This window comes from Lathamus discolor, chromosome 9 (assembly GCF_037157495.1).
Source record: "Lathamus discolor isolate bLatDis1 chromosome 9, bLatDis1.hap1, whole genome shotgun sequence".
Lineage (NCBI taxonomy): Eukaryota > Metazoa > Chordata > Aves > Psittaciformes > Psittacidae > Lathamus > Lathamus discolor.
Window position 1 is genome coordinate 5793969 of NC_088892.1, and position 22586 is coordinate 5816554.

General features: G+C 42.0%; 1 protein-coding gene across 9 annotated transcripts in view; it reads left to right on the plus strand.

The window, feature by feature from the left end:
- Window positions 1-22586, plus strand: part of NXT2 (nuclear transport factor 2 like export factor 2) — a 67349-nt gene that overhangs the window by 38468 nt on the left and 6295 nt on the right. Inside the window, exon 1 of one of the 9 annotated variants that reach the window (XM_065689668.1) lies at window positions 21473-21680. The exons of 4 other annotated variants lie outside the window; for them this stretch is intronic. In XM_065689668.1, the coding sequence (XP_065545740.1) occupies window positions 21666-21680 (15 nt within the window). In that variant the 5' untranslated portion in view covers window positions 21473-21665. 4 more of the 9 variants (XM_065689675.1, XM_065689669.1, XM_065689674.1 and 1 more) reach the window with 4 other exon arrangements.

The window sequence follows — 22586 nt, forward strand, 5'->3', positions numbered from 1 at the left end:
TACCCAGGGAGAGGTTTGACGAGACCCATTCTGTGCCTACTGAAAGCAACATAACACCTCTTGATCTCCTGGAAATACCTGGCCTCTGAAATGCTTATCCGAAAGTATAGCAGCCTCTCACTGGAGTTCCTCTGTGCACAGCCTATTCCAGCTGTGATGTTTCTTCAGGCTCAATAGAAAAAGATAACTCAGGTGTAGCACAGGTTTGAGCCTTCAATTAGGCCAAGCTACAATTAAATCTGACAGGAGGAAATAGGTTAATTGCTTTAGACCCAATTTAACAAGACTTGCCCCTTGTATAGAAACACTTAGAGAAAAAAATAACAGTTTTGTATCTAGGTGAAGGAAGAGGGAAAATTTGCTTTATTTTTAATATCACAATAAGAAAATGTTTATTTTTATATAAAGAGATACTCAAATATTACGGTATTAAAGAGTCAATATAAAAGCTAGGTCAAACCTGACAAGGTATAACCTTTTACAGCTAACAGCAGCCTTCTTTCTGCGCCATTCTCAGGAGCAGCACAGGCATCCTATGGAAGAGACAACACTCTTCTGCTCTCTTTCAAAGATTGCAATTTTGAAAGAATTGCATTTCTTTTACATTTGACTTGGGCTCACACAGCCTCACTGATGTTCTAGCCATGAGTAGAACCAGGGATTGATTTGCTTTCTGCTGCTCTGCACTGTTTGTCCGACTGGGGAATGAGAAGAAGGAATATGGCAGATAGTTCTTGCTTTCCCAATAATCTGGCAAAGCCACACTCTACTAGTAGGTTACTCCAAAATAGTTCATGCTTTGTTCACTGTGATTTTTGGACACAGTCAAGTGTGTCCAGTAACAGCTTCCCCCTCCCACCCACCCCCCCCCAACTTGTTGTACAGGCAATTTTATCTTTCATATAAATCCTGAAGTGAATTAAACCAAAAAAAAGAAGAAAAAATAACGTCTTAGTAATCCTGATAATTTCCACTTGGACTTCATCTTACCGTCAACTCTGTCAGTTGTTTATAAAGCCTGCTTTAGAGCCATTGGTTTGGTTTGAGAGGAACCTATTCAGTCTCGTATGTTGCTGACTGAAAATAAAAAGAATAGGAAAAATGCAAATATTGGATGTATCTTCTTGTGAACTTGCACATAAGTTTTATAATAGGTGTTTCCCAATTTATTGCTTCCCTACAATCATTACTGGAATAGCTCTGCTCAAAACATTGAAGGAATATATGTTATAAAGTATTTGCAGCTTCAAGAGCTAAAGGGGGGGTTGTGTTCTTCTGGTTGATTATGTATCTGTTACACAGGAGAATGTGGCTCTCTTCTCTGAGAAAGCCAAAGCTTTGTTTCCCATCCAAGGCTATAGCTAGGTTCCAGAAAACATTCGTAATAATATATGGGATTAGACCATATGAAAAAGGAAGAAGAATGAGGAAAGTTTGATGGGGGGAAAGAAAAGGGCAGTTTGGTTCCTCTGGCGTGGAATTCCATGTCTGGACTTTATCTAGCAAGCAGGTTTGACATTTATACTGTGTTTATCTCAGTGTGGCATCAGAGTTCTGGATTTCTGTCTGTGTGACTGGAGGAAAGTCACTTCACCCCCTCTATGCCTCCATTTCCACCAGAACCTCTTATTTGTCTTCATTTAGAATTTCAGTTCTGTGGGGTGAGAAACTATTTGTGCAACCACAAAGGCATAAATCTCAGCCGCAGCCTCTGCCTATTGCTGAAATACAAACATTTCTATTTTGTTGTGACTTTAAAAAAACCTGTTTGATCTTTGCCTTCAAACTTTTAATGAGACAGGAACTCACAAGTGGGTTGTGAGGATTTACTGGTTAATGCTAATGAAATGTATTTACTTCCTCTGAAGGCTTTTAAGGGCAGCAAAATATTGTTGAGGAAAGGACAAATGCATTCCATTTGTTTTGCATTAATTCACATATGCTATATGATTGACTTCAAAACTGCACTTTGATCCCTCACGTAGAACGGTCCATCTCCTGACAGTTTGTGAAGTGCTGTAGCTGGCTTTTTGCAGTTCTGGGGAAGGAGGAGGGAACTGCGCCTAAGTTTGCTTCAGGAATACCAGGAATTTTAATGATTTCCTGCGTCAAGTCTGAGGGTCCTCCTTTACCACGTGTAAACAACAGTAGAGTAACTTACACTAGTGAACTCTCCAAGAGCTAAAACCAAACTAGGATGCGACTTGTTTCAAAGTACACTGGACAGACACACCAGAAGCCTGTTCTGTCAGTGCTTCCTATCAAAATCAGACTCATTTTACCAACACAGGGTATTGAGAGCTGGGCTAGCAGCCTGGTGGTAACACCACCACAGATTCACAAGGAAACCTGCAGTCTGCTCTTCTCTCAAGTAACCAAGAATTACGGAACCTTTTTGTATATAGCGTAAGGAACATGGAGAATTTCCGCTCAGGAAGTTCTACAGAGAGGTTGATAATAAAGGGTCAGAGAAGCCCAGTTTCCCAAGGAATGCATGAAATCAAAAGTGAGAGAATAAATAACAGGAGAACCTGCAGGCCTTTAACGCAAGTGGAGGATAAAAATCCTTCTTCCCAAACCATTTTTCCTAGGGAATAGTAATAAGCTCAGACGGTGGATAGAAAGCTTCCTCAGAGGTGCTGGTGCTGGCTAGGTGACTTTTGGCTGGGAGTGGGAGTAGAAGAAAGAAAACGGCTAATTTTTACTGTTAGAAAGTATAATTTTTGCATTTTTGTAAGATTTAAGATCTGGCTGGAAAAGTAATTATTTTTCTTACTGAAATCACTGAGCAGTTCATATGGCTCTGTTGACTTCAGATATGTATATATTAGAACCAATAGCTTTTTCAGTGATAGAATGTTCCATAAAGGCTTTGCAAGTCAGAAGTATTTTGTATTTGTTTCCAATTTGCATGGCAACAGGAAACTATCATGATATATTTCTATTTGCATGTGTATGCATATATGAGCATATAGGGAATTTAGAAATCCAGTAACCCTGGAGGGATGTTGAATATGTTCAGACTGAAGAAGAGGGAGAGACAGGCTGCCTGATAACTGAAGAAAACAGTTCATTTAATTCTGTGCAGGCAGGCAGGAAAGGGAGTGCAACATAAGCAAGACATTTCATTTGTGGTTGAATCCACAGATGAGCTATTGTAGAAAGTATTCTCCAAAACATGCTTACATGAGAGATGGGGCACGTGGTACTGATTAGATTTAGTACCAGCAGGGCAATTTTATTACACAGAAACATTACAGTTTGAAAGCTGCAAACGTGTTTCAGTGTCAGAAGGCTGTCCCTTCACTGTTACACTGCCTTAATGGGAATTAATGGAGCTCTGCACCTTCTCAGAAAGTGCTCAGCACCTTCTAGCTTTGGCCAATGTTATAGTTGGAAAGACTCAAAGCTAGAGACAGTGTTTTCTTTTAATAGTCAAACATGCTGGAAAACAAAGGGGAAAGCATGCCTTACATTCCACTGAAGTCAGTGGTTTCTGTCTCTTTTTGCACTTCAGATGACTTCCAGTCCCCTTTGGCAGGAAAGAAGAGCCCATTTGAGTCTGCATTGTCTGCACCCATAAATGGGTACTGATCTCACACCTATGAGGCAGGGAGTGCTGCACCCTTCTCACACCATGCTGCTTCTGCTGTGTCCAGTCACTAAATACCTCCTTCCTCTTAGTTGATAGATTATAAATAACAAATGTACAGCCTTTTGTTTTAATTTGCTCATCTCCTGGCATGGCACTGGTTTAATTAACACTCTTTTCATCTAGATGATACCTGAAAGTTTAGTCAGTGCAATGTTTAGTTGGATTTAGTCAGGTACATCAGATCTATAAAAACACGAGAAGGAAGAATTTTGTGCATTCATTTACCTGAAAATGTCTGTAATTAAATATGAGTTTGGGAAACACAATGCCCAGACGTTGTGCAGAGTTGTTACTCTCAGAGCATCTTGTGAGCTTGATACAACAGCCATTCTGAAAAGTGTTGAGCACTGTTCTGTGGAATGATTTTTCTGCTAGAACAGGTTTACACAGCAAACAAAAGGATTTTAGAATCGGTTTAACCAAATTAAGAGGTTAAGAAAATATATTAGTGTATGTTGGATTTAACGCTTAGAACATTCCAGCCTTTGTTTGTCTGATTTCTGCTTTTCACCTCCTCTCTTTATTCTACACTATAAATCAGTGGAAAGCTGGATTTCCAGGTCTAGACTTTGTTTCAATCCCTCTTTTTCCAAACCAGGGAGAATAGGAACAATAATAAAAATACAACAATAAAAAACACTGAAGACTCCGCTAAGCATATAATTATTCCTCCAATGTCATTAATTCCTGATTGGATTCATGATGGTGAATACAGCAATCCCTAACTAATTTCACTTTCTGATACAATTCCCTTCCGATTTCCCTTTATCCTTAAACTCTTGCTCATGAGAGCATCCTGCAAGATGGACAATACAAAATCAGCATTTCATTTGTCACATTTTAGTTGTTTTCTAATTGTTTGGCTTTACATACGAGTTTAATTTGTTCAACTAACAGAAGTCAGGGTAACACGAATACGTATGATTTAGCAAACATACAAGATCGTGTTATAAAAACACAACTACTGTTCTTGCTAGAGGGAAGTGCCAGGGGCCCTCCCAACATGCACTGTCAATGACTTTCCTCTTCAGCTGCCCTAAAGAACCCATTAAGTGACAGATTATTTCCCTAAACAATGAAGAGCACTGGTTCCTCTTTGGCCTATGTGTTTATTTAGTGAGAATTACAACTTCCTTCATTGATACCTAGATTCAAAGGAAAAGGAAGTCCAACACTGAGGCTATTTTTGAGTCAGCTATTGTCAAGGAAAACCTCAAAAATATTCTTTAATGATGAAAACAGGATTTAGTTTTCAGGCCCCCAAATCTAAAAAGCAGCAATATGAAACTTTTCCAAAAGTCCTCACATTTTATTTTACCCTTAGGCTGAGGACATAGCGAACAGCAGCCTGGTGCGTCTGTTGCTTCTTCAAGTTCTAAATGCTTTTTAACAGGACCATCAACTTGTAACTCATCCTCCACCTGAATGAAAGCACTGCTTGAACAGCATTAGAGTATGCAAAAGCACTTGTGTTTGGGAAGGAGAAGTTTGAAAAGGCACTACTTGGGAAAGGTGGACTAAAGCTGGCATTGCAGGAAGCATCTCTGAAGATAAAATATGGTAGATATTTTGACAGATATTTGGGGCTTTGGCAAAGCACAGTAACTCAGAAGTCTAAGAAGGTAAGCACAAAGGAAAATAGAGAAGAAAAAAGCAAAATAATAGAAGAACTTTTAAAATAGTTCCATTCAAATACGTGCTGGTAAAGCATTCACCTGCAATGTCTAAAGAAGAGCACGTCTGCAGTGTACCATCTTGAACTCATTGAGGGTTTGCAGGTGCAAAGCCTATATAAACTGATGGGTCTGTCCCATGTAGTGCTGACGCCCTCGTGTTCCACATTGAAGGTTCTCAGTATTTTACCAAATCGACCCTCTGAAAAGTCCAAGAGAAATAATTCATGCTGGGAAAAACATACACTCATAAAAAAAGAAACAGTTTTGATAGTAAAAAGATAGTGAGACACAGTCCTGTGATAAACAGTGACGTGATGCTGCCTCCTGAGCACAGCTAGGGACAGCTGGAAGATGGTGGGAGGGCTTTGTCAAGGGTGACTGTAGACAAAGGCCCGTAAGACAAAATACCTGTGATGTGAAAAGCTGAGCAAAGACTGATATGTAGCACAATGCAACAGGTGAATAAAGTACGTAGTGGATGAATGTTGTTTTGTAACAGCTGGGTCAGTGCTGGGGTCAGATAACAGACAGTGGTGATCATAGAATGGCTTTAGACCTAACAGGCTCCTGCAGAAATCAGTGGCAACATCATTAATAGCATGATATCACACAGCCCTGCTTAAGGCACTCAGCATTTGGTAATGCTTCTGGGGTTTGTGAAGACTGCTCCATGGCTGTTTACAGCCCCAAACAGCGCTGGCTGACAGGAACTGCTGAGTGGTCCTTACTGGTTTTAGCAGAACTTCTCTATATTACATGGGTGAATGCGTGTTCAATTACCATGCAGAAGAGTTTATTAAAGGGCAAAATAACAGCCATGTGATTGTCAACATCACCATTTCAGACTTGCTGTGGCTCTGGCCACACCTCTGTTTTCCCTGGTCACACCAATTTTCTGGGTGTTGCTCTTGGGCAGAACAAAGACTGAATGCTTTGCTCGCACAACAACAGAGTGCTCGGGACACTGTTACTACTTTGGTTTGCATTGCACTACTTTTACAAGTACATTCAGTAACTTCTGATGTATTTACTCACAGGCTGTGCAGCACAATCAGGGCCTGATTTTCATGAGCCTTCATTGCTAGTAGGCAATAGCATATGGTAGATTCATCTGACATGTTGTTATATTTTCCTATACTAACCTTTTGGGGGAGGAAAAAATAAGTAACTTTGACACACACACAAGGAATGTTGGTCTGCAACCCAGGTCAATGTAAGCCTACAAAATTCCTCTTGCTTTTATTGCTGGCATTGTCATTAACAGTGTTCTGTGCCTGTTATCTGGTCAGATGAATTATTTTTCATGTTATTTCAAGACATTCCAGTATATTAAGCTTAAAGTTGTCCTTGATGTGTATGCAGTTCATAAAATAATATTACCATTACCTCACCATTTCACTTTGCAATAAGATATCCTCCCTCCTAGTGTTCTGCCCTGCAGTATGACAATGTCATGTACTCCTCCCAGCGATTTTCCCTCAGCAAAAGCCACGGCTGTGGTTTTCATAGTAATTGAATTACTGTGCTGAAACAGTTGTTTGCCCATTTCTTCCCATTTCTGCTGAGGATTCGTGTGAAAGGTTATTTGGTGGTTTGTGTTGTCTGACTTAGAGCAACTGAGCTTGTGCACAGTAGTTTGCGATCTATCTGCTTCATTTCAAAAGCACCTAAAGAAACATTGCTCTCTTTACAGTCTGCACCTCTATAGGAAAGTTGTGTCCCATGTGGGTGATCTCAGCAAAGGCATGTGGAAAAGAAGGAAGAAATGTAAATGAAATGGAGAAATACATGCAAAGAGGGTGGGTGTGAGGTGCTGAAAGAAGGGAGGGGGTTAAGTCATGAAATTTCCAGAAGAAGGCAGGCTAAGAAGGACAAGGCACAAAAAGAGCACGAAAGCTAAAGAAGGAAGTGAAAAGAATCAATGAAGAGATGTAAAACCCAGTTCTGACAGACAAACTGTCAGGACAAACCAGTAAAGAACAGCAGGCAGAAGCAGATTACATCTTTTGTACGATGCTGCTGAGAGGTCTGTTTGGAGAAGTTTGGATTCATATTTGGATTCATATGCGGTGTGATGGGTAACTGCTGGGAGGATTCCCTCTTGGAGCACTGAGAAAAGGGTGTATCTGCTTTTTAATATCACTTTCATCTGGAAAGAAACCTATGTTTCCATTCCAAAAGTGCCTCAAGAACTGAAATACAGTGAGGTAAGTAGAAACAATTGTGAGATGAGAGACAAATACCTGGGAAGTTCCTTTGCAAATCACCAGTGTAGACATAGAAAGCAGGTTGGTCCTCATCGTTAGTGTTACCATCTTCCTTCCAAGTTCGTCATGAAGCTTAATCATTGAGGCTACTAACTTGAATCCTCATTAGGGAATACATAAAAATAGACTGTACTCCAGGAGCCAGATTACCAACTCAGGGAGTAATTACTTTGATTTCAGGGTTTACAAGAGTGTAACTGCTCAGAATGTTTTCTCTTCCTGTGTGCAAATCGCTTTGTCTGTGCAAGCTTCCAGATTTGGATTTACAAATACAAAGACATATTTTATAAAGGGATGCAAATTAAGTTTTTCTGCTGTTCTACATGCCTGCTTTCAAGGCACTCACACCTTCTCATCTGATAGGAAGCAGCCACGTTGATGCGTTTTCAGGGACTGGCTGTCCACCAGTGCAAACAAGAGGTAGGCATCAGCTTATGTGGCATAGCTGCAGTGTGGTGGCAAGTGAGCCTGTGCCATCGCAGGCCCCTGCAGTAGCAGATGTCACATGTTGCAGAGAGGCCATGCCAGCTTGAGGATGCAGATACAGGCTTAAGTTCAAAACATGGCTAATTAATTATTATTCAAGGAGTTATGTTATTTCACAACTCTTTTGCAGCTAGAATTTTCCCAAAATAGCCTCTCCTGATGTCCATGCCTTTAGTCTAAGCTGCATTAAAATAGGATACAGATTTGGTCTTGCAGGTTGAAAACATAAATAAAATTACTTATTTTGAAGTATCAGCACCACATGACCACAAGTAATCCACTTAGGAGTTTTATAGGAATAGTGAATTCTTTCCTAATAAAATGGATGGAGGGAGGGGGGTGATCAGCAGAATTTATTGCTCAGGTAGTACCTGTTCAAAGCTTGACTGTTATGTCTACATCCTAAAACATTTTGCAGGGGGTAGAAGTGGTGTTCATATTAACAAATTACTTTTTGTCTATAAACTTCCATTCTCAAATGAGTAGACACTGCATGTACCAACCCTAAGCCTAATATCCTTGATCAGTTAATTTGTATTGAATTGTGCTGCTGGTCCATAAAACATCCACACTGGTCCAAGCCTTCACTGGGGTGTAAGTGACATGGTTTAGTGGCGGACTTGGCAGTTCCGGGGTAATGGTTCGACTTGATCTTAGAGGTATTTTCCAACCTAGTTGATTCTATGATTTCTTACTGCCTGCTTTAGCATGTTGTAATGTTTCTGACTGCATATATACGGTTTCAAAAGTCAGACGGACTTGTAAAGCAACTGGCAGTAAGATTTTTCAAAGTAGGCAGATGGTACCTACAGGCAGGTGGATGGCTAGAGGAGGCATACTCTGACAAGCCCCATGCATTCTACTTCACAGACCCTTTGCAGTTCCCTGACCCTACTGTCTGAGTTAGAACTGCCTTAGAATTTCTAGTTCAGAGTTTGTTTACAGCACTGTCTTCTTTCGCTTGATGGTTGTTCAAGGTTGTAAAGATCTGTCTAAAAATAAGAATTAGAGCATGTCCCTCGTGCACATTTCTGTCTCCCTTCTCAAATGAGACCAACCAGACAGTAACTGACACCAGTACTCATAGTCTTGGTTGAATGTAGAGCACTGCTGAATACACCAGGGCACTGGTGGTGCTGCTCTCAGGGTGCAGTGGCTGTATGCTTCATTCTGGCAAAGGACTGGCACTGTCACCTGAGTTAAGTTGCTGGGAAGAGGTGTTCTTTTTGCAGACCTTTCTGTTATAGGGGAAACAGAAGTATGTACTCAGTGTGTATAGAAGCCTTGCAATGACAAAATCCCCTTAGTTCTCAACAGTCTTCAGTGTCTGAGACATCTAGTGCAAATACTGCCAAAATTCCCTGTCTGTATCAATCTATCAGGCTACTGCCTACTCCAGAGCCCACTTGTCTTTGAGGACTGAAGCATATACATGTTCTTTTTCAGCAGCTGAGCATGTGAAGCTGTGTGCCATCACTGTCATTTTACCTTCTTGTCTCTCTGCTTGAAACTAAAAAAACCCTCGTGGAAGCATTTCTTTTGGTTCTGTGCTAAAGTGCCACATCATCTTACGTATCTGTGAATATAGAAGTAATTCATTTAAAAATACCGTCATTGTATCTGTGAGACACTCAAAGGTACTTTCTGTGTTTGAAGATCCTGTACTACAATGTGACTTCCAAATTGCAGGAATACTATGTTATTTTCTTTTCATGCCTGGGATGTTAGACAGAGACCTAATATACTAAAATGCCATAGCTCTGTGTGGGATGTGTGTGGCCTCTGATATTCAGGAACGTTCCCCCATAATGTTCTTGCAAATACCTAACATTTTGGACAACCTGCTGAATTCCAAAAGGAAAAAATATTCTACAATGTTGTCAGACCTTTACAGAAATGTTATTCTTCCCTCACCTTTTGCTCCTTCAATCTGGAGAATGGATGTTTTACCAGTGAGCAGGAATCTTCACTAGTCACAAGTGTTATCTCTTTCCCTTCTAGAGGAGTCACGTGTTTGATGTTCTTGCAGCCTCTCACCAACATTTTATCAAAGATCTACCAGATTGCAACAGATGCCCCAGTTAAGAGTCCGTGAGGTTACTGGAGTGCTGGGCTTGGAATGCAACCATCTGTATTACTGTTAATTACTACTGCTAATGTTGCTGAGGTATGTAGTTGTTGGGGAGCCTGAGCGCTTGGCTGAGCTGGTGGTAAAATTTTGTCTCAGTACTCTTAAGTTTTTTAACTCTTATCAGTGGCCCAGCCCAGGCTGGAAGGTTTGACACAGCCTTCAGGTCCCCATCTCAGGTGAATGAAAGTGCTCTACGTTTTGGTAGTTGCGGAACAATAAATTCTGACACCTACTGCTCCACAATCTTGTTTCATTGGTGTTTTGGTGTGATCGCTACATTAAAAATGAATGCCCAGACAGCTGAAAGCCACACTTTTAGCCACAGCTAAATATGGACCTATGACTATGGTAGAGAACATTTACCAATACATCTTCCTGTTTTTCATTCCTTACTCTTCGAAACCAGAGTTCCTCCACCGGGAGTAAGTAAATATATTGCACCAAATTTTGTCCTTTAGACTTTACTCTGACATGTGATGACTAAATGTTAGCCTGATGTTTGACCTCAGTCACAAACCATATACTGCTTGGTAGTCTAAGAATGTTTAGCCCTTGTCTGACCTCCTAAGTCGTTCCCGGAGTGTGGAAAGAGGGAATGCTGTCATGCCGGAGGTGGTGGGGAGAGAACTGCTGCAGGCTGTGCTCAGGTGCCACCTCTCGGTGAGAACGGGAAGAATTATGGCAGTGAACGTGCAACCGGATTGTCTTCGTTTCCATCCCCATCTTTTCTACATTCAGTGAATTTAAAGATCAGCATCACTCACTGAAGTTCAGTAAAACAATTGCCCTTCTTTAACGGACTGATGGAGACAGTGGTGTCTGCTGTTTATTTTTGTTCCTTTACACCACAGATTCCCCTTTAAAACTCCTTGAGCTTAGTGGGGTTTAATCAGATCCCGTTTTAGGAGGAATAATATTTTGGGTGATTTATTTACAGCAAGTCCACATTGTTGATCCAATTTCAAAAATTGCCTATATAGTATTCTTTAATCTTTAGCTTAGTCCAAAAACTTCAGCAAAGCCTGTTAGGAGGCATCTACCGACCCTGGCTGCATGCAGCCGAGAGGGAAGGGGTTATTTCAAGGACAGGGCTGCTGTGTGTGTGGAGCATACACTGTCTGCCCTAGAGCTTCATAAACCACACATGCCTCTGACAGTGCGTGATGTTAGTGTGAAGGTGTTTTGAAGTGAGGTTTTGTGTCTGTTGGTCTGTTGTATGTTGTGGGCAGTTGAAGTGAAGGTGCTGAATGGTTTCACTCTGCCATATTCTCCTGTGCCACACACAGGACATACAAAGAAGTAATTAGGTGGATGATTGTCTGGCAGGTACTGTCTCTGCTAGCTACGTTTCCCATCCATTACGTGCTTTACTGATTTTGTTACCCACTGGGATAGACTTTAAAAGCAGGTTTTTTCAGGATGCATCTTGATCTACTTATTTCCTTACCTTCACTCCTGGTGCTTATCTCTGACTGTTCATAAAGCACCTGTCTTGACGGGTACAGTTCTGTTCTCTGAAATATTACATGACTGTCTTCAATTCCCACATTTTCTTGTTTGTTAGGCACATTCGTGTGGTGATTTCAGCAACTCTTACCCCAAAGCCGGTCCGTGCTCAGAATTTTTTCAGGTCTACCTCTCCAATTCTAAGCAAACACTATCACATAGTGTTGCTTCATTTCCTGTGGAATATTTTCTTCTCAGGAAACACCACCACAGTCCTGCTTGTTGCTCAATCCTGGAACAATGTGCCGCTTCATTCATCTAGCATTCGAATTCCACTGCTTCATGCAAAACATGCCTTAATAGCATTTCTAATAAACATACTTGTTCTTTCCTCACAGCTGTGACTCTCCAAGGTCACTCCCCAGCGTGACTGCTGTAACATCTTCCATACTTTCCATGATCGGAATTTCCTTCTCCCCCACAGTTTGTATAAAATGGATATGTTAGTCTTATGTTCTTAGCCTGGTGGCCTGACCAGATCCTTCCATCCTCTGCCACGTAATTTAATCCATTAATCATTACTTTCCATCTCCCCTTACCTGGGTGTCCTTAGCTCACAGTGAACCACTTGCCCTCTTCAGAGATACTACAGGACCCGCACAAAATCCCATTCGGGAACCTTGCACATAATATAAGGAAAAATGCTCAAAACCTAAGGACAGGAACAAAATGTAACCTTTTTCCAGGATTTCAAACCCTACAGAGAATCCCTGATGACAAATTTAACAAGCAGTTGTTCATGTCAGACAGTATGACAACTACTGGGCAAATGGCTGTTGCTCCAGATGGAATATGTATGACAGCTGGTGGGTCCAGGTGCAGTGCTCTGGAATAAATCAATGGAGCATTGGCATGTTGGTTTATTCTTGTCTCTTTTGATGGCATTTCTACCAGTTTCTTGGTGCTCTGCTCCTGATCCTTAAGAAGCCATTTTTTGCACAATGGTGTATTTGTGTGTTGAAATTTAAATACTAGGGAGAAGATTTTCAGTGTTTATTAATAGATAAGAATGTAGGGACACAGACTGTTGTAATTCCATGAACATATTCACCTTGGGGTTTTAAAACATGATTACAGGAGATACTAGTTTTTCCTGTGCTTTGTCTTTGAGATATTCCTGGGTTGCTCAGAAGCAGAGAGAGCATTTTAACTATAGATAGCTTACCTCTATATTCATTTTCCTTATTGGAACACTGTGCCAGGTGCAGCAATGGCTGAGCCGTTATTGAGGAAATTGTCTGCTTTCTGAAAACTTAGCTAGGATCAGTAACAAATGCCACCTAGGGCCCTTGATGGTGGATAGATTTGACTGGAGGTTTAAATATGTAAGGTTCTACAGCCTATTACCCTGAATCATCCTATTATCTGATCTATTTTAGTGACGAAAAGGAAAGGATATCTCTCAGTATCCCTGCAAAATAATCTTGAAATATAAATCCAGAGGTCACCTGGGAAATTCCTCATGTTTCTCACTCAGTTGGTTTGATCTTTTTGTTTCTGAAGAGAATCTTCGTATCCTTAAACCTCTTCTCAAGACAACAGCAACACGGCGAATCAGTGTTTTTGAAGAGGATAATCCCTTTCCTTGCTTTGATGTGAACTTTGAAAGAACACAGAAACACCATTTATAAAATGTCTATGGGTTTTCTCTCAGTATTTACCTTTCTTGTCTCTTTTATGATAAAATCATAAAGGTTCCTATAAATCACAGCCTGTGTTCCCCTTACTTACTACTGTGGGTTTTAAACATATTCCTCATTGGCAGACTCATGCAATCATGGGTGTTAATAATCAGATCTTGTGTTCTTTGGTAAATCAGTACTTACACATTTGTTACTAATAACTGTAGCGGGAATGAGAATTCATCCTACTGAGTATTTGGTGAATGCAGGAAAAACATGTGAGAAGATTTACATCCTTTCTAACAGATCATTCCAAAGGTTACAGCCAACAGAAAAATAGATCCAAGAGGCGATACACTGACCTAGCTTTAGGTCTCCATAAATATATAGAACATGTAAAATAGATGAGGTAAAAAGGAAACATGTCTGGGCTTGCTTTTAAGCCCTTCTTCTCATCTTTGGGACCAAACATCACTGTTTTAATGGATATTCCTGAAAATGCTTGGAGAGAGGGGGGCTGTCCCAAAGTGAGTCATTATTTTTATGTTTGTTTTAGAAGAATGATAAATAATTGATTAAAAGCAATGATATGTTGAAATTGTAACTGAGGGGATATCCTGCCCAACGTAACAGCTGTTTGAATTTGCAGTACTTTTGGTACTTTAGCTGCTTGATAGTTTGTCTTTGTCTGTAAATGGAAATTGCTCTGATGCCTATTGATGAGTTTCATGTGAAACACACTCATCTGTTACCAAATATTGATTCTTGCATCACCTTGTAGCCAAGTAGGTTAATTGAGTGGGACTTGGGGAACTCATTTCAGATGCACTCTCTGTCTAGTATTTGCCTTCAATGAGCTGATGGAATTGTTTGACATTTAGCCAAGATAGCTGCTAAAACTGGAGCTCGAGCGATGAGGCTGCATAACCGAGGTAGTGGTTAAGGTCACATTTTGAATAAACTTTGTTTATTCCCTGTTTAGACAAAACAAACAAGCCAAAGGCCAGATCTGCCTCCCATTAGAGCTAGTGGGTGTTTTGCCATTTTTTACCAGTTGTCTGTCAGACTCCTGATATTTTAGGGAACACTCAGTGCTGTTGTCCTTGCAGTTTCAGTCAGCACAGACTACTGAACTGTTGAGCAAAGCTGCCTGTCCTTACAGTCATGTTCTGTATTGCACATGTGGTCCTCAGGTCAAAATAGCTGCTTTTGGTTCCAGGTTTTAGTACTGGGTTTCAGTCAGTGCTTAGCAGACAGTATGTGTATCTACCAAACAACAAGTGACGCCTCATTAAAATAAGACAACATATTTCTAACACTTCACCTTCTCAAATGTCAATGGGGAAATGAAGGAACATTTTTTCAATTGAATCCCAATGAATATTCCCAGGAATATTCATATACCTGGTATTTTACATTTATTGATAGAACATTCTGGAAGAGACAATAATGTGATAAAGCTGTTTGTTTGGGGTTTTTTAATAACCCCTTTTCTAAAAAGTACACTCTAAAATGCTGATGACAAATTGAAAAGTAATGGATTATTGCTGCAAAATAGTAAGTCTCTCACCATCTGCTGATGTATGTGTATCTGTCAGGAGCAATCAATATTATTGAAGCATTGAAAATAGAAGGAGAGATGGTGATTTCTGTTTCTCCTTTCTGTGGTCTGTGTTTTTCTGTCTCATATCTAAGTGTTCCACTGACATCAGGATGCCTTCCAGCTATCTTTCTTCAAATATTTGTAAAGCAAAAGGTGTATGAGTCAACGAGTAGCCGAGACTTCAGCGAGTTTATCTGTGCTGTCGGTGTAGATTCTTGTCTGATGATGGAAGGGGTTTGTTTAGCAGATGTGGCAGCAAGCATCATCATCTGCAATGAGTTAATGAGTGTCATCTCACTGTATGGTTTTCAGCCAGATCAGTTCTGCGATCGGTCGTGGGAAATACCTACACAAATACAGACAGAAAGCAAGTGATGGGAATGCACAGCTGAGGATAGCACAGGGTTAGAAATGGGACCACAGGTTTGTGGGAGTGGGTGACGTGGATGCCAAATTCAAGTCGCAGCCATGAGGTATGGCTTCACAACATGGCATGAGTTGGCAACAGAGCACATTGGTGCTCTTCTCACCTGTCTTGTCTCCCCTTCTCATCCCAGTCATAAACTTCAGCTACTTACCTTTATTTGCCAACTATTGCTTGCAAGAGCACTCTTTGATCCATTTTAGCTTGCCAGGTATATAGAGGTAAGAAAAGGTGGCATCTTCCACAGTTTAATTAAATTAGCTCTGCAAAAGGCGAACTTGATAGTCAGGGAGTAGATCGCTAACATGGAGAAAGTCAGAAAGTCTGGAAGAAAGGTGTGCTGCAGAGCCACAGTTCAGATGCTCAGACAATGGTCAATGTTTTGCAGTATCCAGGGAATGAAAGTAAACCATTTTCATACAAATCAGCTAATAATCAGTTAATAATCACACAGGATTCTTGTAACACTGCCATTTGTAAGACAAAAGCAAGTGACATAACTCTTTACTTCCAGCTGAAAGTAAACAGCTCTTCACTGCAAAATGATTCCTAAATGGCCACAGGTACGTTTGGCCTGGAGAAATATTCCTTAGCACCTGACTGTTGTTAAGTCATCCCACTGACTAGTTAATTGTGGCCTGCCTACTGATGCCCGGCATGCAGGTAGGAGCCAAATGTAAACTGAGCTCAGAATATGCTACAAGCTGACCTGAACTAACCATTTCAGACAGCATTTGAAGCATAATTCCAGCCCTGCAGGCCTTTCCTATCTCAGTGAGCTTCGCTCAGTACTTCTGTTAGATCTATAATGTGGTGTGGTTACTGCTGCATTACAGCTGATCCAAAACTTATTCATAAAAATGTTTTTAATCAAAATTTATTTTAAACTAAATTAGACAATTCCTAAAAGATGTCTCTTTCCTTTTTTGAAGGGGAAAGGATACTGGGGGGAAAAGACAGATGAAAATTGGAAAGAAAAACTGCTTTTGACCAAAACCATATAAAAATCAGTTCACAAACAGAACTTCCTTGTTTCTTGTTTGTGTTTCTGACTTTAAAAATGATGGCTTTACTGAAAGTATCCATGGAAAAGGAACTCATTTTCCAGCTCCTGCTGCCCATAAATCTCTGGTACTCTGACCTGGACCTGGAGGGGACATTTATGGCCATTAAGACTCACAGTACCTTTCCTTTCAGATTCTGATGGACCCTTAGTGACCCTTTTCCTTAGAGACAGGAAAAAGGACCAGCAAACTACTGCGGCCTCAAAGTTTGCAGCCCTGATGCAAATGATTATGGAGTGTGCTGGTTCAGCCCCACACAAGTTAAAGAAAGCCATGGTCATGACATGCAAGTGATGTCTGTAAAATCCTTTGGCTGCCAGCTTGCTACAGTTAACTATGGTGGAGTCCACTGTAATTCAGATATGTTTAGCAAGGTTTTACTTGGATATGGCCAGATTTTCATAAGAGCTCAAATCCTGTTTCATTAACTAATGAAATGGATAGGATTTAAAATGTCTTTAACTCACAACTGTGGTGACATTTTGAACTGACCTGTTCTGAAAATGTATCCCCTCTTGGGAGTGCTTTGACATGGACCAAATACAAGTTATTTGTACTTGATCTCACCATATCCCAGTGGGTCACCATATCACTTCAATATACTGCAAGTTCTGTTCTTAAAAAAACAAGAGGGGCATTTATCAGGGTAAGAGTCATTGCATTCCTCCAGTGCTGGTATGAAAGGAATTTGAGGTGGAGTGGTGCATAGTCCAGAGTCCTCATGGGATTGTAACAAACACGGGTTATGTTGAGAGTGAACTGGCCAAACCAGGCCTTCTGAAGTTCACTGTAGTTTAATAAATCCAAACTCCAGCTTTATCAGTGTTTTTGTAACCAGCATATAGGTCAAAGCGTGAATGCACTGAGCACATGAGACCTACTCCCAGTTCCTATTAAAATCAACAGATCAAATTCGTTCTCATTCAGCCCTTGCTCAAACTTTCACACTGAGTCATGATCCAACTTCATAGGCATTAATCAGAACCTGTCTGGAACTGGCTAGGCTCAGTTGCTTCTCTTGTTTTAGGAGACAGTTCCTTAAACTTCTGTACATCTGGGTAACATGACTACACAGATGGCTGAATGCACTTCTGAAAGCTTAGTACATTTTTACTTATCATTAATTGTAACACTTTGAGTAAATCTGACTGAAGTGATAAAGCAGCGACTTCTAAGTAGAATTACTTCCTGTCTCCGTACAGATACAGAACTACGTCATTCTATTTGCCATTTGATTTACAGGTTTAATTGAGTGTTCTTCGTATCAGCTATTTGGGAAGATTTTCAGCAACTCGTAAAGGCTAGCATTATTGATTATAGAATCAAAACCACCCCGTATATCCCAGCTCATCTCATAGTGATCCCAGCTATTTGAATAAAGCTACACGTTCTGCCTCTAATTTATTCTGTGAGATCTAAACTAATTCACCATTTCCCTTCCATATGGTAAGTGGGTGTAGTAGAGCTGCATATTCCAGGAGCCATCTTCACAAGTAAAGGTATTTTGATGAGTCATCTTGATGTAAACTGCTTGAACTCTGCATTGCTGCTGAGTCATTCCGGCATTTCTCTTTCATACATTCCTTCTGGAATATAAAGGTCTGGGGAGCAAGGGTGAGTTGGCTTGAGGTATTGGAGCTAAAGGTCAAGGAACTGTGAGGAGTATCTGGGCTTTTGAAGAGAAATTATGAGTTGCACTTGGTTATTACTTGAACTAAATCCACATGCATATTTAGGGAACATTTGGACAATGTACAGTATGGCTGTAATTTGTTCAACTCAAAGTGAACTGTCTGCTTGTACTACTCTTAAAACACAAATTAAAGGCTTATTACTGCTTGAGCAAATTATGCTCAAGAGAAGCATATTCCCTAACTATGCAGAAAAACTTTGGAATGTGTCGGATGGACTCCTTTGTCTCTTTCCTCTGTAAATGGTACTTTCTCAGTAAAGAAAATTTGTTTTCAGGGAGTCAGATTTAGGTCAGTGTTCTGGAAGTCTAATTTTACTCAATCAGCAAAACACTACCAAGACTCCTAGTAGCTGGGTTGGGTACAGAAGTGAGAGAAGGAAAGCAGAGTCTCATTATTCCATAGCATCAGTTCGAATGGTACTTGGACTTGTACCTTTAAATAAACTGTTTCATATTAAAACTACTTAACTGCTTCCAAGTATTCTAGAACCATGGATTAGGAAAACCTGAGATTTTAAGGAAATCATTTAGTGGAAGAAGAATTGTTCACTAGCAAGGCTCTTTACCTTCACGATTCTTGTCTCTTTTGAAGAACTAGTAAGTTTGTGAGGAATAACTTCTCCTTAAAGGACTGTGGTGGGTCTACCCTAATACCTTGCATTTATCCAAAACCCAACAACTTCTGTTCATTAGTGTAATTTCTACCAACTTGTGCGGGACAGACATCAGATTTAGAGGTCCATCTTGGAGCTTTTTTAGAGAGTTGACCTCAGATTTGCCACTTTCCATTCCTTGAGGACAGAGCCTATCATAAATTACGCATTACATACCATGGTTAGTATGTCCTTTGGGAGCACATAACCTGGCATATGGCTTCTCACTATTTGTTTTATGGATTTGTTCTAATGTTCTGGTACTGACATTCCATTTCATGACAGATTCTCCATTTCATTCCCTTTGAAGAAAGACTCTATATAAGTTGTGAACTCCTTCATGGTGACCAAAGACACGAAGGGTTCGTTTAGCTTTCTACTACAGCCTTGTCTTCTGGTGCACACTGATCACTTGTTGGCCTTACAGATTTCCTGGCACAGTTTCTTGCTTTTGGTGGCTTTGAAAAAGGATTGCATTCATAGTGTTTCTGCCTTAGCAAAATGTTTCTCAGCACTAATTTTGATTTGCTTTACTTCCTTTTTAAATCTTCCCAGCCAAACTTTATGGTTTGGTTTTTTCCTCCACTTGGAAACATCTTAATTTTTGGGAGGGTGTTTCTGTACTTCTTCTCTGCTCTTATTAATCATTTGGGACTTTTTTTGGTCTTCTATAAAGCATGTCTGCTACCTGGTATGCATTTGTTCTGCATTGCCCATATTTCTAATGTCTTTTAGCAGTTTCCACCCCACCTATAAATATCGTACTTTTCTTGCTGCTCATTTTTAAAGTTGAATACGGGGGTGGGTTTCTTTCTTTTTTTCTTCCTTTTTTATAATCTCTTTTTCCCAAGAAGTTTAGACCTCATCATCAATAGGATGAAAATACACATGAAATAGAGAATGGACATATCAAATGGGAGTAATTCTGTTTTAATTTTACACTGCTAGATCTGAGAATGGGGTAAAGATGTTTATTTGATGAAAGATCAGAATTGCAGTTTTCAGTTCTGCAATTGTCTCCGTTTGTGACCTTGAACAAATCATAGATGGTTTCAGTGCCTTGCTTTTTTATTTGGAAATTGATGATTATATGAGAAAGGTTTTAGGAAGTACTGTTAATAATTTGAGGCAAATAGATAATATGGTGATGACTTCAGTAAATTGAGATGTCTAAGGGGAGGACGTTTGAACTTTGGTATTAAGCAACGTTCATTGAGCAGCTGTGAATTCAGCAGGATACACTGTTTGATAGTGATACAACTCCTACACAGCAGTGACAAATTAGTGTACAGCTGACGCTGCTGGACAGGGTCCGGTATCCCAAAGGTCACAGCCTCAGATGCCCTCACCCAAACTCAGTCTTCTCCCTGTCACAGATGCACCTTTCCATTCCCAGAGTGTTTATCACCTCCAGTATAGGATTTCTTCCCAGACAGCTCCACATCATCTTCAGTAATTAACTGCAGACCTCTTGAGTCTCGTTGGATCCGTTCCTGCTATTCACTGCATGATGAAGATTTAAGGAGCCAGCCTTACAACTGAGCTTGTTCCAGGAAAACAGCGCAAGTGTCCTTCATGCCCTCACCTGGCTCCCTCCGTGCAGTGCAAGCACGGCCCTGGGTGCATTCCACCCCACTGACACATCAGCCAGGGACCTCAGGGAGCTTCTGCCTGTTTTTATATCCACTCCTCCAGGCACAGGGTACAGTACCTGACCATGTTGTCTGTGATGGCAAGTTGCACTTGTGCTCTCAAGTAACCAACGTGTCATTTTCTACTCTGGTTATTGGCCAGGGTGTGTAAGGAATCTTTATCCTTGTTTGCATTCATAAATAACATACAGATCACTTGAAAACCATTAACCACTTGTAGCAAAGCATGTGAGACTTGAACATTTTCACAACCCTGGAAGATGATGAAGTACTCAAACTCGTAGGGTTTTATTAGTAAATATATTAATTCTTTGGCAGAGCTGGAAGGCACTGCAGAGGAGCCATCTGATGGCCTTGCGCTTCTCCCCAGACAAGGTCAATGCTGCTTCATGACATTAATACTACTGTTACAAAATGTAGGGAGATCCTGGGCTGCATTGAAAGGAGCATGGCCAGCAGGTCGAGGAAGGGGGTTCTCTGCTCTGGTGAGACCCCCCCTGCAGTCCTGTGTCCAGCTCTGGGGCCCCAAACACAAGCAGGACGTGGAGCTGTTGGAGCGGTTCCAGAGGAGGCCACAGAGATGCTGCAAGGGCTGGAGCAGCTCTGCTCTGGAGCCAGGCTGAGAGAGCTGGGCTGGGGCAGCCTGGGGAAGAGAAGGCTCCTGAAGGGGAGACCTGAGAGCAGCTCCAGTGCCTAAAGGGGCTGCAGGGAACCTGGAGAGGGGCTTTGGACAAGGGATGCAGGGACAGGGCAAGGGGAATGGCTTGAACCTGCCCGAGGGGAGACTGAGCTGAGCTCTTAGGCAGAAGCTCTTCCCTGTGAGGGTGCTGAGGCGCTGGCACAGGGTGCCCAGAGAAGCTGTGGCTGCCCCATCCCTGGCAGTGTTCAAGGCCAGGTTGGACACAGGGGCTTGGAGCAAGCTGCTCCAGTGGAAGGGGTCCCTGCCTGTGGCAGGGGTTGGAGCTGGATGAGCTTTAAGGTCCCTTCAACCCAAACCAGTCTGCGGTGCTGTGATCACCACAGCAGAACCCTCCAGTGCTGCTGGGCTGTGGTGCCTGAGGTACCGCCGGGCCTGCACAACGCCCCAGCAGCCGCTGTTCGAGCGCCGTACCCCGCCGCAGGGACCGCCCGGCACCCGGAACGGCTTTCGCGGGTCAGGCGTGCGCCGGAAGCGACGGACCCGATCGCGCAGCACATCCGTCGCCGTCCGCTTGAACCGCGCGTCGCTCGCCCATGGCCGCCTCCGTGGTGAGTCCGTCGCGCCGGGCTCGGCCGGGGGAGCTTCGCCTGGGGCCGCGGCCTCGGCCGCAGTGGCCCGCAGGGTCCCCGCCCAGGGCCGCGGCAGCGGTTGCTGCGGCTCGGGGGAGGAGCCTCGTACCGCGGGCAGGGCCGCCGGGCGCAGGTAGAAGAGGGTGGGGAGGGCAGCACCTCGGTGCGGCGGTGTGTGCGGCTGGTCCCGCGGACGGGCCCGGTTCCGTGTGCGGGGCCCGAGGCCGGGCGGTGGTTTGCGTGATGCGTGTTACCGACACCATCGGCAGAGGCCGTGTAGGTTGGCTGACTTCTTGGGGTTGTCCTCAGAGTCTTCAAGGGGAGAGGTTTTGGTTGGGTGAGTTGTTTTTAATTATGCCTTTCTATTAAATATTAGGAAGAAAGATTCCCGAGTGAGGTGGTTAGACACTGGAGCAGGAGCCCGGAGAAACTGTGAAAGCTCTGTCCTCCGAGACGTTCAGAGCAGGACACTGAGCAGTCAGGTCTGGCTCTGAAGTTGTCTCAGGCTTTGCAGTCGTCTCTGCTTTGAGCAGGGATTTGGACCTCCCGAAGCTTCTTCCAACCTAAATTGTTCTCAGAACTTAACAACGTATTCCAGGCTATGGTGGTAAAGAACTTGTCTGGAATCAAACTGCCAAAGCGTATTTCCCATTCGACATCCACTGCAGGTACCCTAACAGCTCATGGCAGTCTCCTGGCATTTCCTTAATGCTCTTCCTCACTCTTTCAGTTCAGGCTGTTTGGCAGCTAAATGGCAATGGTTGGCTGCTGGTTAGAAAGTGTATCTGTGCAAGGGTGCGCTGACTGAGAGTAACAATTATCTACTTTAAATGACATTAACAGCCTGAGTTATAATCACTGTCCCTTTAGTGGGAGGTCTAATAC